This window comes from Lynx canadensis, chromosome B1 (assembly GCF_007474595.2).
Source record: "Lynx canadensis isolate LIC74 chromosome B1, mLynCan4.pri.v2, whole genome shotgun sequence".
NCBI lineage: Eukaryota > Metazoa > Chordata > Mammalia > Carnivora > Felidae > Lynx > Lynx canadensis.
The window spans coordinates 127,087,510-127,103,056 of record NC_044306.2 but is presented as its reverse complement, the minus strand read 5'-3'; the positions used below and the strand labels follow the sequence as shown (position 1 = coordinate 127,103,056).

Sequence of the window (15,547 nt, the reverse complement as noted above, 5' to 3'; positions counted from 1 at the left end):
ATACAGATACAGGCCTTCAGGGGCCATCCGGCCTATGGACGAACTGGAAGATGTGCCCTCATAAAAAAAAATTCAGTCTAACAAATTCTTTGAAATCTGCCTTTAGTGTCCAAGCAAATGTTAGCACAGTTCTACCAGACTCTATGTTATGGTCACAGTAAATTGAACCTGGCAGCCTTTTCAAGCTTGTATAACCAGATACCCACTTGGTGGAAAAGCTCAGTGGACTCATGAAACTTTGTCTAGCTTTGAGCATTGTGACTCCTTGGTTTATCTTTGAATATATACTGAGAAAATGAGAAGAAGGAGCTTGTTGAGTAGAACTGTTATTTATTATCCAATTAAAAATTGAGGGACAACCTACCCAAAGTAACATATTTGGTTACAGAATAAGTGATCTATAGCCCTTTCTTTCTCTGGCAGGAATTAGTTAACAAAGGCACTCCTTGTTAGTGATAACAAAACTATGGTGCCCTAAAGCTTAAAAACATAATAATAAAGTATTTGTCTCAAATGCTCAGGAGAACTGCATGCACCAGCTGATAAAAGTGGCATCATGTTATTAATAAAAAACAAGTTAACAAAAAATGAGGCTAGAAAATACCCTCTTATACCTCAAAGAACACATTTTTATCATTCATCAAGAACTTTTTTACTTTTTTGACTCTTGGAGGATTAGGTGCTGGTTCTGAGTAAACATCACTGTATTTGCAAAGAATTTCCCAGTGGGAAATAGTTACTGAATACTAAGGTTTATGTTATCATTAAAGGCTAAAAAATGCTTCGATTTTGTGATGCTCATTACTATGACTTCTCCTATAATCTGCCTAGAAGTCAGGTATCCGTGCTCACTGACAATTAACTGTGTGGTCACTCAGTGATGATAATTGATGGTAATGAGATGAAAAGCAGAACATTCAGTTGACTACACCAGTTTGCTACAAATCAGGAAATTCAGCTTCTGGCCTTCACTCAATGATTTTATGATATTTGTCAATCTTTTGAACATTCTGTATCTCAGCTTCTCCATCTGTTAAACTGAGTTTGTAATAACTGCCCTGGTCTATCTCACAGGAATGTTGTATGGACAAATTGGATAAGTGTAACAGTGCCTTGGAGGTAAAGCCACTCTGTGAATAAAAATTAGTGGGATGGAGCTACTGAAAAGTACGTTGCAGAGGCTAGAATGGTTCATCTCTGCAGGCTTCATGACTAGATAAGGGTTCATAATGGATTCCTGTCAAGGAAACCAAACCCGTCTTATCAGTTCATGACTATATAGTATTTAATGGAAAAAAATCTCTTTACAAACATTTGTTACCTTGAAACAAATGTGCATTAAAAATCAGTCATGTTTTAATTAAATAAAACCTTTCTAAGTAGCTTCAAAACAGTCTCTAATATCCAGTTGACAGTTTCCATAGTCTATTTGGAGGGGTCATAAACATTTGATATGTTTAATAGAGTTGAGAAATAAGTATATGAAACAATGTGTGGGGAAGAGAAGTTGACTGCAGTGTTTTCTCAGGTAATAATTATTACTGTTTTTAAGACTCCTGACATTACCAAATTGAGATTTCTCTTTTGTCTATTTTATAGAAATGTCAACTTCTCATCTCTGTCTAAACCATGTATTTTTTTTCCTGGTTATTTCATTTTATGTCAGAGTTAACATCCTCATTCTCATTCATAATCATGATGCAGACAGACCCACTCATTGCAACTCAAAAAACATAACCACCAAATCTGTTGAAGATGAAAAGAAGTGGGGGAAATGGCCTTTCTTGAAGGAATCCCTTAAGTGCTTTTTACTCCTCCCCTTTATTCTCTTCACATAAATGCTCAGAGAGTTCCTATGTAAATTAACTGTGCCTATGTTTTCAGCCCTTGAGAAGGATAATTGAGCAAGTATTTAATTGTTTGGACATTGCATAAAAGAGGTTCTGTCCAAGCTAACTTTAGAAACTTTTATTCCCAAGCCAACTCGATCTCTTTTCTTCTGGCAGGGGACCATTCCTAGTGGCACTGGGGAAATCTTGGCACCCAGAAGAGTTTAACTGTGCTCACTGCAAAAATACAATGGCCTACATTGGATTTGTAGAGGAAAAGGGATCCCTGTATTGTGAGCTGTGCTATGAGAAATTCTTCGCTCCTGAATGTGGTCGATGCCAAAGGAAGATCCTTGGAGTAAGTATCAGAAACCTGTTTATTCTGAATGAGCTTTAAAGCACAATAATTTTTTTGTTTTGAAACCCTTACATCAGTTTTCCTTTTTATTTTCTTCTTGCTTGATCCCCTCTCTGTTTTCATCACTGTTTATTATTGTAAAGCAAAACTAAATAGACCTCTGTAGAAGTATATCGGACTCGTGGGGTTAAGTTGTCTTTGGGTTTGTCTTACTGAGTGCTCGCTTGTCTGGGGAAAGTCTAGCCACTGTGGGGAAAAAAATAATTTACTGTGGGTGTGCTACCTCAACAGGACCCTGTTTGCTCAGGAACGAAGAGGTCGCACAGGACCACACACATCAGAGTTCTCAGAACTGACACCTTCACTGTTTTAAATTAAATTCCATAGCTTTTATAAGACCAGCATTTCCCCATTTGTCAGGGTTCAAGCACAGGGCACAGATCTCATGAAATATATAAGACATGAAGCTTATAAATGATATATTTTTCTTAAATGCATATAATGTTTAAAAATATAACCTATTTTATGAGAGTAGACATGTAATAGAAAAATAATCTAACCACCGTTTTTTTTTCCCCCTTTTCGAAAAGGAAGTAATGTAGGAGTCAGATACATAATGAATAATAATGAATGAATGAATTGCCTGCTCTGGAATACTCAGTTTGCAGTTTGCAAAGAAAGGGTCAGTCATTTCCTGTGGGTGACCAGGAGTTGGAATTTTATTTTGGAAGTGGCCAAGGTGCCTGGTCCCATACGAAACTCCTAAAGCTAATACAGAAGATGGAGATGGCATTGCTGAATTCTGCCATTCTCTCTATAAAAATGTAATAATGAAAGTTTAATTTGTGTCAGTTGAGAGAAAAGTTAGTATAAATTATTTAGTGTTAATTTCATGTTACATCTTTAAGTGGGTCTAAAACTTTGAGGACACTTAAATTATAAATATTCTTCATGAAATATTTCTGTATTATTAATTTGTACAATATGTTGGGAACAAAAAAGTAGCAACATACTGGCTATACCTTCCCAAGTGACAAATAATAAGTTGAATATATGTTAATACTGTATATAAATACAGTCTATGGAATTCTAGAATCATTAATAACACAAAGTCAGATAACAGTCTTAGAACCAAATGAGGTTGTAGGAAATGGAAATCTTATCCTCATTGCCTTAGAGATGGGCCAGAACTTCACTACAGGGACAGATCCTCTGGGTTGTGTTTCAGTTGTTCAATTGCCTGTTCTAAGGGATAGGAATCAGTCTCAAGGATAGAAAGGGAAGTAAATGCTAAGAGCCATGAGAAATGATTTGGTTCAGTGTGTATTTGTTGTACATTTTCATGGTGATCTTTTTGGATTTAAATAACTGCCATGTCTTCCCATTATCCATCACTAGGCAACTGTTGCATTTTCTATGGCTAATAGTTTACTCTGTATCATTGTATTTTGACAGTTTTTTATTATAAAAATATTTCACTCTAAATAATTAGAAAATACCAAAAAGATGTAAAGAAGAATATTAAAATGACCTATATATTTACCAGTCCCAGATAATTCCTGTTAAGCTTAGAATGTATTTTCTTCCAATTTGCTCTTTGTAATTCATTTACAAAATTGTAACCATACTTTATGTGTAGCATCCTCTTTTTTTGTGATAAAAGAGTAAATCCCATGTTATTAACTCATCTTCAAAAAATAATGTTTAATGGCTCCATCTCATTCAATCCAAAGAAATGATTCCTTGCAAAACCAGCTTCTTAATAAGACTTCTTTTACTAATTAAACTCTGGCCCAAGTCTTTGATACTTGTTGTTTTGTTTTGTTTTGTTTTGATACTTGGTATTTTTAACCATTGGGTCATTGTTGACTAGAATCCATACTTTGTGGCTCAAATTTTAGATGCTCATTTGAGTGTGTGCTTAGTGTAGTCACAGCTGATTTCCAGAACTGTAAACATGTGTTAAGCTGATTGGATTACACTGATTATGTTATTACTCCCATAATACACCAAAGCATAGGTTTGTTTTAATTTTTGAACATTTTGCCCTTCCTCCATAACATTTCCTTTTCTTTTTTTTTCCCTCCATGACATTTTCAAGATAATACTATGAAACCTTTGTAATATTCCCTGACACCCTTTTGAGAGAAAGCAGAATGTATTACAGCAAGTACTTATGAAATGCTTACTTCATTCACTCCATATATAATGTTTAAGTAACACAACAGTCGTTATTTGAATAAGTTTACTGATGGGTATTTGTGGAAAACACACGTATTATATAGGGTATCAGTTTAGACCATTTGTGAGTGTGTCTTTAGAGGAAAAGCTGATGGTAACGACAAAGCGTGTGCCTACATTGGGTCAGTTTAAAAGGGCTGTGTTGGTACAATTAATAGAGTAAGCATCTGTGTATGATCATCTTTCTTTATATCCAATTGCCTTTCTGTAACAGGAGGTCATCAATGCCTTGAAACAAACTTGGCACGTTTCCTGTTTTGTGTGTGTGGCCTGTGGAAAACCCATTCGTAATAATGTTTTTCATTTGGAGGATGGTGAACCATACTGTGAGACTGGTAAGATCCTGAAGCCATTAGTTTCTTAAATTTTGAATAAACTTAACCCTTAATGTTACTACCAAGTTGAAAGGCAGTAGGGGACAAAGTGGATTTCCAAGTTGTTTTGGGGGCATTTAATGTTACTCTAAATATATAGCAAAAAAACTATGTAAAACTTTTATGTGATTTCATCAAAACAGATATTCCCAGTTTCCTGAAGAGAAATGAACATGTATGTGTGCATTATCTAGTAGGAAAATATTTTACTTGAATCCCTAATAGTTTAGATATGAATTCCACCACATTGTGTAGCTGAAAGCTACCTCTAACGGTGAATTTTGAGTGGTTACAAACATGAGAAGTATTCAGCTATTGAACATGATATTGATTTGCTGTTTAAGGCAACCGCCTTGAAAATAAATTGGAAGTCCTTTGTTACTCTTACTGAATGGAAGGGTAACCTTGGCTTGGATTGCTCCCTTAGTAAAATTATTTTTAATAAACTGGACTCTAAGGACCAATCTACTACACTTGTCTTACTACGTGAGCTCTGAACACTTCCTTTTCTTTCCCAAAGGCTGTAAGTGAACTTTTATAACACTTATTTGTTATTATTCCTCTTAGATATTAGTACCACACATATGTTTCAAAAAATAAAATATTTTCCTTCATCATGCCTGCATTCATTACCGCTGCTTTTCCGCTTTAGAGTTGTTGATCTACCTTGAAATGCAAAGTATGGTGCTGGAGGAAAGGAATGTTGTACACTATTGAACTAAGGGAGCAGTCAGCTTCTAATTTGAGGCTGGTAGCATCACGTGACCTTTTATTGCTCACTCATTCCTTCCAGCTGAGTTAGGAGCAGCGTGGATCTATGCCAAACTATCCACCAGGAAGCTCTATGGAGACGCCAGTGAACTATCTCGTCGGGGGGGCTGTTTGGGGACAGGATGGCTACAAGCTGCTACCCTGACCCAATCAGAATATTTCACATTTTGTGATTTCACTTAATTCTTCTGAAGAAAGAGGTGTTTGTTTGTTTGTTTTAAAATTAAGTTTTGCAAGACATTTTGACTAACTGGCAGATAGTCCCTGTCCAGCTACATACCTATACAGCTATCTAGCCTTAATATCATATTCATGTAGTCTAAGAAGGAAGATTTTTAAAACCCCAAAATGGCTTACAGAAAAGGAAAAATATTTTTGGAGATTTATTTAAATGTCACTTCTAGGGGCGCCTGGGTGGCTCAGTCGGTTAAGCGTCCGACTTCAGCTCAGGTCATGATCTCACGGTCTGTGAGTTCTAGCCCCACATCGGGCTCTGTGCTGACAGCTCAGAACCTGGAGCCTGGTTCAGATTCTGTGTCTCCCTCTTCTCTGACCCTCCCCCGTTCATGCTGTGTCTCTCTCTGTCTCAAAAATAAATAAACATTAAAAAAAATTTTTTTAAAAACAAAAAATAAATGTCACTTCTAATCAACATGATCTACTCTTGTATTTTTTTAACCTCCAACACTTGTTATTAGCTCAGCCTTTCCCATTTCAATAAATGTCCCACTGTCCACTATCCCAAAATCTAAGATTCTGTTCTTTCCCTTGCTCTCCTCATATCCAGTGTAATTAGTAAATTCTAGCTGTACCCTCAGTGTATATAAATTCATTCTTTTCTCTTCACCTCAGTGGTCACAACTAAATCCAACTCACCTTTCGCCTGGATGCTCTGATCACCAACTAAGATGGTCTGTCTTCTTTCCCCAACCTTTAAATAGAAGTTATTCAATGTGAATGTTTCAATGTGAATTAGATTATGCTTGATACCTTTGTTGGCTTCCACTTGAGTGGAAGCCACCCTTCCACTTTGCCACCCTTTTCTTCGACTACCTTACCCTCTGTCAGGCATATATCATCACCCCTTTGCTTTTCTGAACATGCTGAGATTCTTCCTGCCTCAGGGTCTTTGTATTTGCAGTTTCTTCTAACCGATATGTTCTTCCACAGCTTTTCTGTGGTGAGTTCTCCTTTTTTTTGTCAAGCCTCAGCCCAACTGTTACCTCTTTAGAGAAGCCTTTCATAACCCACCTATTTAATGGAGTGTTACACACTTCCCTTAACTATTCTGTATCACAGGATTCTTTTCTTCATGGTCCTTTTCACAATGTGAAATTATTTATTATCACTTGTTTGAAAAATACAATAAACAACAACATCCTGCTCCCAATGAGGATATAATCACCGTAAAGAGAGCAGCCACATCTGTCTTTTTCACCACTGTGCCACCCTTTAGTGCCTAGAACAGTGCCTGGCACATAGTAGGACTCAGTGGATAGGTGTTGAGCAAATGGTGCTAAGGAATACTGAAGATTGTTAAGGAAGGTAAATCAAGTTGGAAATGATAGTCTACTTTCCACTCCAGCCCAGGTTGGAGTAAACACAAGTAGTGAGAATGGCTGCATAAAAGAAAATTGCCAGTAAGTTCTAATTTAGTAATTATAAAGAAACATCTTATCAAAACTGCTTTCTTTAGAAGGAAATCCCATTGGTATTTTATAACTACTCTGTGTCAAGTTAATGGTGTTCTCTGGCTAAGGATTTTCAGCACAAAGTCTTACAATTGAAAGGAAGTTGCAGCAAAAGTATTAGTGGCTAATACTGTTAGGATACAGTCCAGCTAGAACCTCCGTCAAGGCACTTATTCATGGAAGTTTCTTGTGACTTTTTTTTCTTTCCTACCAAGTTAGATACTCTATGAAATGTTCTGGGTTATCAGATATTTCTTCTTGATTTATGTTCTTTAGTCTTACTGTTGCTAGTTTTTGGAAGTTCAGTCATGTCTGTTGATAGCTTATCAGAGAACAGAGTTGTTCTTCATACGAAGTTGGACATTTAAGTAGCTGGAGATAAGTGAGAAGTATTACGTAGAAAAACAGAATAAAGGGCGTTAAGTTATGTAAATAAATAGCATTTACCCCACAGGTAACCTGAACCACACTGCACATGTGTCTCAAGCGAAAACATACCCTCTGAAAATTTTCCAGTTACTAGTAACTTCATCTTCTCATTTAATTCCAATTTTGTTGCTGCTTTCTAGGAATTATTATTCTAAAGCTTTGTCATGTTTAAATTATGTCTCCCCGCCCCAATACAGATTATTATGCCCTTTTTGGTACCATATGCCGTGGATGTGAATTTCCCATAGAGGCTGGTGACATGTTCCTGGAGGCCCTGGGCTTTACCTGGCATGACACCTGCTTTGTATGCTCAGTAAGTAAACTCTTATTTCCAAGTGAGAGGAGCAAGTATGGCCAGTTTTCACCTAAGCACTAAATGGAAATAGCAGATTTTGTATCTTTCAGACCTTCACACCTAGAAGTATTTTTACAGTGATCTTCAAAGTTGTTCATTAAATTTTTTGTCATTATGTTGAATTACTTGGCACAGAATAAGATGCTTACCCCTTTAGAAAAGGTCCTATTTTTAATTTATGTTTATAAGGAGAAGCTGTATATTTCTTAAAACAGTAAGAGACCTTGACATTTTTTTAAAACTCTGTTTTATTGTACTGTTCTTAGTAATTTTTGGAAACATGAGTACTTGAAATAGAAACACACAATTCTAAAAAAATCTATTGTTGAATTAAGCATGGAAGCAAACTATATGTTGATTTGCCTCCTTCCCTAGCAATAGTCCATGAATAATTTTTTTTCTTTTTGAGACTATAATAAACCTATAGTTTACCTGTTGTATTTGATATTTTCACATTTTTGGTTTTATTTTTAATGGCAGAGATAGATTGAGAGATTTACATTACCCTTAGACTTTTATTTTTAATTTAGAAAGTAAATATCCAATAGAGATATTCTGTTCAGATATTTGCTTTTTTTTAATTGGATTTAATATATCTTATAATTCTCAATACCCGTTGTATGAAGGGAAAAAGTTATGTTAATAGGAATCAAAGGATTTCCCCAAACATGACCATTGACCTTGTTCACTTCCTCCATCTCTTAGACTTCAGGGTATCTATAAAATGTAACAACTGGTAGCAGATTTGTTTGCTCCTGTTCTCTGGTAGAGATGCTCATGACCATTACACTTACCAAAGGCAATAGGAAAGACAGGAGGACATAAATGCAGATAGTTAACAGACTGTATCATCATCCAGTAGCCAGATGTTGACCAGGGTTTTTACTATAAGGAACAAAGAAATGAATTAAAAATAATTCTCAGGCAGTCTACGTCTATGTGTCTGGGGCCTTCGGAATATCTGGCAAAGCAGTTGTATTTGTTTTTGTTTTGAATGCTCTGGTTCCCTACAGCAGGAGGCATTGATTAGAATTTGGGAAGAGAACTTATATTTAATGTGACCTCTTTATGTCTTAATTTTTTCATCAGAGCCAAGTGCTTCACTTATCATAAAGAAAAATAGTGATCACTGATTTAAATAAATCAGAATGCATTCCAGAAAAAAGTCATTCTTCATTGCTTTTAAAAGATTACATGAGATATCATAGTAATGGTTAAATATCAGAATGTCCAATACAACCAACTGACATGCTTTGTCTTATCCAGTGGTTGAGAAAATCATTTCCCCTTCTTAGGCATATTTGATAAAATAACGATATTCTTTTAAATAATGCTTCTTTTTCAGGTATGTTGCGAAAGTTTGGAAGGTCAGACCTTTTTCTCCAAGAAGGACAAGCCACTTTGCAAGAAACATGCTCATTCTGTGAATTTTTGAAAGTCAACAGCTCAGGGGAGGAGAAGAAATTTGAAGAGAAAGAGAAGAATTAGAATTACCGATTAGTTTTTGGATTTAATATTTGTAGGAGTTTTGAAAAATAATAGTGACCCTGAAGGGATAAATTCCAGCTTTAAAAACCAAGTCTATGAGGAAATATTTGGCTTCGTAAAGTAGAGAGACAGTTTGGCATTTATGATTACTTTTTCCTCTATTTTCTGCCCATAAAATAACTTTTATAAAAGCCAATTTCCTGGTCGACTATTAAATTCATCATAGAATAAATTAGTGAAGAATTAAACTTTAGAATAAAAACCTCTAACATTTAGGCTGAGGTGATTATACTTTCTTTCCTTGTTAGGTAGTTCTGAGTAAATCTGTAAAAGGCAATGAAAATTGCCTTGCATCGTCAGTAGGTAAAATGTATTTTTTCAAAAATAGTGCTTATCTTTAAAAGAGGAAATAGTTTAAACAGAATTTTATCAGTAGTAGGTATCAGTTTTTTAAAAAACCGTATGTACTTTTTTGTCTTCTAGCTGATCATTGCAGTGGGGAAGACCATTGAGATTTTTTATCAAAATGTGTCCTGCCAATAGGAGGTGTGATATTTCTCTCATCTACCCCCCTCCAAAAAGCCACCATGTAGTTTCTAAATGTCAAATTTTTTGCCTTTTATTAAAATATGGCCATTTCTATTTATGTATTCATTGTTTTATCACCTATGTTAGTCAAACTCCATTTTTCCCCCTTCCCTCATGCTGAGGTTAAGAGAATAAGTAGAAAAGAGTGTGGTTAAGAATTATGGTAAATCAGAGGATTGTATCCAAAATTTTTAAAAATCCCCCCCTTTTGGACAATAAGTCCATTAGATAAGTTTCAGATCTGTACTACTGACTGATAAAGGTTCGAGAACTCTCTTTGCAGAATAATTTTTTCTTTGATTCTGCATTAGAAAAGTAAAAGATTGGCTTGGGGATGTGATAAAATCTAGGATTTTTGTTTGTTTTCTTTCAGTAGCTCTCTCAATAATAAATGAACCACTTCCAAATGTGATCATGAAGTTTGGAAAACATTTACTCCCAGAGGTTGGTAGTATAGGAGGGAAACATGATCAGTCGCCCAGACTGGCTCGTTATTTGTTTTCTGTATTTGGGGGGGGGGGGGAAATTATGTAGATAACACATGAAGACAGAGCAACCATTGTGGTGAAATTGTGAATTGTATTGATATTTGCCCAGTGAGAAAACAGATTATGACATTGAATAGTTTTTCCCTTTGTTTCTAGAATGGATGCAAGCCCATGATCCCACTAAGGTATAATATCAATTTGTCTGGGGCAAGGTGCTTTTAAAGTTGAGACAGAACCCCAAGCCCTCCCTGCCCCATAACTCACTAACGACTTCACTTCCATTGTGTGTGTGTGTGTTTGTTATAGAGGGAGGTTTTAGGCTCTAATATTTGTTTAACCTCCCTAAGAACTTTGCAAGGCATCTGTCCTGAAAGCTGTTAATTTATGGCCTAGCAGATTTATATTATATACAGATAATAATTAACTGGGAATAAAAGAATGAACAGGGTGACATGAAGTGGCTTCACCAGTAGCAACTCCCAACTACCTCCTCGCCCTGCATCTGTAGGGAGGCAGGAAGTTTTATTTTCGAAACAGAGTGCTGGGACTGAATTGTGCGTTATTTCTCATTGCTGCTGAAACCACCTGTAGAGTTCGTGCTGGCTAATGTGCGTGGTCACATATCTTAATGTCAGTCTCTTTCTTTACGTGATATAAATTGGTGGTTTTGTTAGAGATTTTTTTTTTTTTTTGGTTGTTTAGTTTTGCCTTTATAGATTCTGTGCCAAGATAGTATTTGAAAAGTCAGTGGCATTTAGGTGTTTCCTTTAAAGAATTTTATTTGACCTGGATTTCTTATTAAGTTACCTTACACTAAGGATCTCATTTTTATTCGATTTTTCTTCATACACACTATTCATGGAGCGTAATTTTGCATTCCTCTAAATTTTGTCCCTAAAAGGATAACATTACTTCTTCCTAATTTATCATTTTGTCTTTGTGCTTTGTCCTCTTTTGTGGCAAAGCTTTATATCTGTTCCTAAAACAGTTAATCCTGTGAAATAAATATTGATTATAACCCAGAAGAATCTCTGTATTTTCCAGTGGGGAATGCCATATTTAATATACCAGCATTAATCTTTTAATAACTGGCAGAGCACTTTATTCTTCTGGCGAGCTCCCTGAATATTTATTTTTCTGATTATAAATATTCCAGATCAGTAGCATTTTTTTTTAATTATTACCTCTTTACTGTAGAGCATTTACTTGTAGTCTTTCTTGATGTATATTTTGGAATGCTGTACTTAGTATAATACAGATTAAAATTACAGTATATGACTCTAAAGCATCCCCCACTTGTATTTCCCAAATTCGAAAATGCTAGTGACAGGTTCCAATTTATAACATTTTGTAGACTTCCAAGGGCTGAATGTTGCCCACTGGAGTGGCGGCCGAGAGAGGATCCCCACTGTTTATGTTCATAGCAGCATACTATTTCTTACGGATTCGGGCTCCATTTACAGCTGAACACTACAGCCTCGTCATTTGGTCACAGTGTTAAGACCGATAAGAGTTGCAATCTTCCAACTGTCAGTTGAAACCTTATGGTTAAAAGTCATCTACAACAAAAATGTTTTCATGGTGCCATTTTCACAGGGTAGTGTACTAGGACCACTTTCATAGAAAATAATTCCTTCCTCTCCCTTGTTCAAGTAGGAATCTAGTGTTGTATTAACATTTTTGTAACGTTTAGAGTTTTTTAATCATCCCTGTCGAAAGGAGAGGCCTTTCAGACATAAGAGAGGGGGAAACACTGAATAATTTTACATGGATCTAATGTGGCATCACTGTCATCCCTAATCCTCCGCATGTTTTAAGATACTGGCTTTGGATTTTCAAAATATCATTTGCCTTTCTGTTAATCTGTATTTTCTGTTGCTTTACATTTTTTGGTTTGTATATGTCTGTACTGTTTTGCTTTTGGCTATATTTTCGAATAAACACCACATGAGAAATATAATCAGCATAGTTACACCTTAATGTGCACATAATAAATAAATGGCCGCAGTGATGTAAACAGGCTCTCCTGGTTTTTCTTTTTGTGGGTGGCACATGGGTCCCATCAAAGTGATCATGGGGATAACAGGGTTTGCAGGATCGGAAGAGAAATGACAATTCCCAGGAGAATCCCTCTTTTATGACATTTGCCTATCAAAATGTCCCAGAAACAAAACATTTGAAAAGTGTCACATTTATTCTGCTTTGATCCATGTTTATGCTGTGCATGTAGCAAGTACACAATGCATGGTTGTAAATTAACAAATAAGTTCCATTGTTTTAAAAAAAATACTCATTGCTGAAACCGTTTATTGGAATAACCTGTCCTATCAAGCACTATTTGTATCACATATCCTATTTAAACAACGTAAGTCGTCGTCTACATTTTCACGCTTTAATCAAACGGTACGTTCAGGGTTAACTCAAACCAATCTCATTAGTTAACTTTTCTATAACTAGATAGGCTCATCTATTCCTCATTTGTTTATTGATTTGAGTCAGATTTTTTTTTTCCAAGTGTATAAAGTTAAGAGGAATGTTTCTGTTGCAGGCTGTATATTGGAAATAAAAGGCAAATTCAAGTCTATTTGCTCACAGTATATTAAACTCCAGAAGCCAAACTTATAAGGGCATCAAGTCTGCATTTGACATTTTAATAGCTGCTGTTTGGTTTCTATCAATCACGTCATTGCACATTAAAATGCACCAACAAAATAAGAGATCTGTCATTCCTTCGTTAAGAAACAGTAATCCAGTACAAGATTTATAGGCTTAAGACTCAACAGTGTGTGTTCACAATAAATCCCCATTCAGTGCTCAAACCAGAAACAAGCCTCCCTGTCGTTCGGTGTTTTCTGTTCAAAATGTCCCCAATATAAGATTATCAAAGGTTTTCTTCCAGAACTACGTATAAAATCCTTTTTGCCAGCAAAAGCTTAATTTAGGTTGGCGGCTTCCCTTTTTGAGTATTCTCAGACAAGATCTTGGTTATATCAGAAACACATAGGTACTGATGTATTATTAGCGGGCCTGGTGTTAATTAGGGAGAATTACCAGAAATAGTTTGCTTCGTGGGAATTTATTACAGAATCACACTTGACTGATGGCAGAATAGGAGTTGCTGAGAGAGAGCAGCTCCCACTCGTAACCACTAATTAATAGGGTGCCAAAATTCCGCAGAGGGGGTCTCATCCCAAGGGTGGGAGCCTCCCGGGGAAAACGGTTCCTTTGCAGTATTTAAAATTTAAAAGAGGAAAGGGGCTAGGACACATGGCTACCCAACAGAAATCTCAGACTGATACGGTTTTGTGTCATACTTATGAATGAGAGCATTTAACTCAGGAAGCGCCAAGCCCGAAAGTTTGTCAAAGACTCCCTTCCCCTCCAAAAGTCAGAAGTAGCCTGTGTGTTTCTTCTCCTAAGGAGATATGCAAAGGTGTTTTTAGTGTGGCAAGCATCTGATTACTCAACTGTTTGCTTTATGAGGAAAATCTGGAACAAACCATTTGTCTACGGTATTATATTACTGAACATTTACTCTTTATTCCATGATTTAGAGGCTGAGTAGGTGGCAAGATTACATCAATGATTAATAAGAAAGGTGTGGCTTCCACACCTTGAACCCAGAGTTGAGGAGAAACAAGGTGTGTTTAGTGATCGGCACTAAGGGCAGAGCACTGGGGGAGCCCTGGTAAATGAAAGTTGGCCAAGAAGGCAATTCTTTTCCCTGTGCTTGTAACTGCGTGTAATCACATACAATAAAGCTTGGAGCCATTGCTTAGTGTAGAAGAATAAAGCATTTCCATGTCAGAAAACCTGATCACTGACCTCAGGGAGAAAAATAAAACAATTTGTAATTCACAGAGAGTATAGTTTTCAATTTCTCTTCAGGCAGTATAGTTCCCAGGGAAAATGACTTCTGTGCCGGGTCCATGGATTGATTGACATGGTCTCTAATGCATCTGTGTTTCAAAGGAAAAAGTTTTTGGTTAATAATTGGGTTTCAAATTAGTTTTTCATGTTCTAATTGTCACATTCGCTTTCTAGTTCAAATATACTTAGGTTTATTTTTTCTCCCCCCGCCCTCTGTTTTTTCTCTGCTTGTACAGCACACACAGCTGGTGCCATTCTAAGCACTTACTAAAAAATACCATTGTTTGTTTAAAGAATTTTAGTAGACTATAATATCTTCAGAGCTGTCTTTTGATTACCCCCCCACCCCCACCCCGGTGTATCACTGATAAGCCAAACTTCCCTTGGTAAATAGGAAAGTAAGTAACTTGAACTCTGGTGACCCATCATACCAATATTAGTTTTTGTGTAAATAGAAGTCTTTGCTTAGGTGACCATTATTGATGTCATCTGATCCCGGAAGTTGTCTCTTATTCCTGTCTGCTTGAGAATCCTTACAATCTCAAGCCTCCTTAGTTGAATGAAGTGGAGAGCAAACCCATGGAGCTTTCCAAGTATGAACTTTGAAATATAAGTTAAAGTAATTCTAGCTTTATCAACTGAAACCTATCATTTATTCTGCCCTGTTATTACACTCCTGCTTAATAGTTCTCTGGTACCATAATAAATGCTTTAGATAAAAATGAGCTCGGGGCGCCTGGGTGGCGCAGTCGGTTAAGCGTCCGACTTCAGCCAGGTCACGATCTCGCGGTCCGTGAGTTCGAGCCCCGCGTCAGGCTCCGGGCTGATGGCTCGGAGCCTGGAGCCTGTTTCTGATTCTGTGTCTCCCTCTCTCTCTGCCCCTCCCCTGTTCATGCTCTGTCTCTCTCTGTCCCAAAAATAAATAAACGTCGAAAAAAAAAAAAATGAGCTCCACAAACAAGTTGAGAGGCACCAAAGTGAACCCAGGACTTCTGCCCCAAGGAAAGATAGAAATCAATGATGTGACTCTATGAGTTTGCTTGTGCTTCAATATCCAAGGAGGTT

The 15,547-nt window shown here is 36.5% G+C and overlaps 1 protein-coding gene across 3 annotated transcripts in view; it reads left to right on the top strand.

Annotated features, from left to right (window-relative positions):
* The window catches only part of PDLIM5 (PDZ and LIM domain 5), a 223,228-nt gene extending 210,599 nt beyond the window's left edge, over positions 1 to 12,629 (top strand). For all 3 annotated transcript variants that reach the window (XM_032592935.1, XM_030313420.1, XM_030313417.1), the window contains 4 exons: positions 2,007 to 2,187; positions 4,643 to 4,763; positions 7,891 to 8,006; positions 9,394 to 12,629. In XM_032592935.1, the coding sequence (XP_032448826.1) occupies positions 2,007 to 2,187; positions 4,643 to 4,763; positions 7,891 to 8,006; positions 9,394 to 9,483 (508 nt within the window). In that variant the 3' untranslated portion in view covers positions 9,484 to 12,629. The remainder of the gene's footprint in view (positions 1 to 2,006; positions 2,188 to 4,642; positions 4,764 to 7,890; positions 8,007 to 9,393) is intronic.
* The last annotated feature ends 2,918 nt before the right edge of the window (positions 12,630 to 15,547 follow it).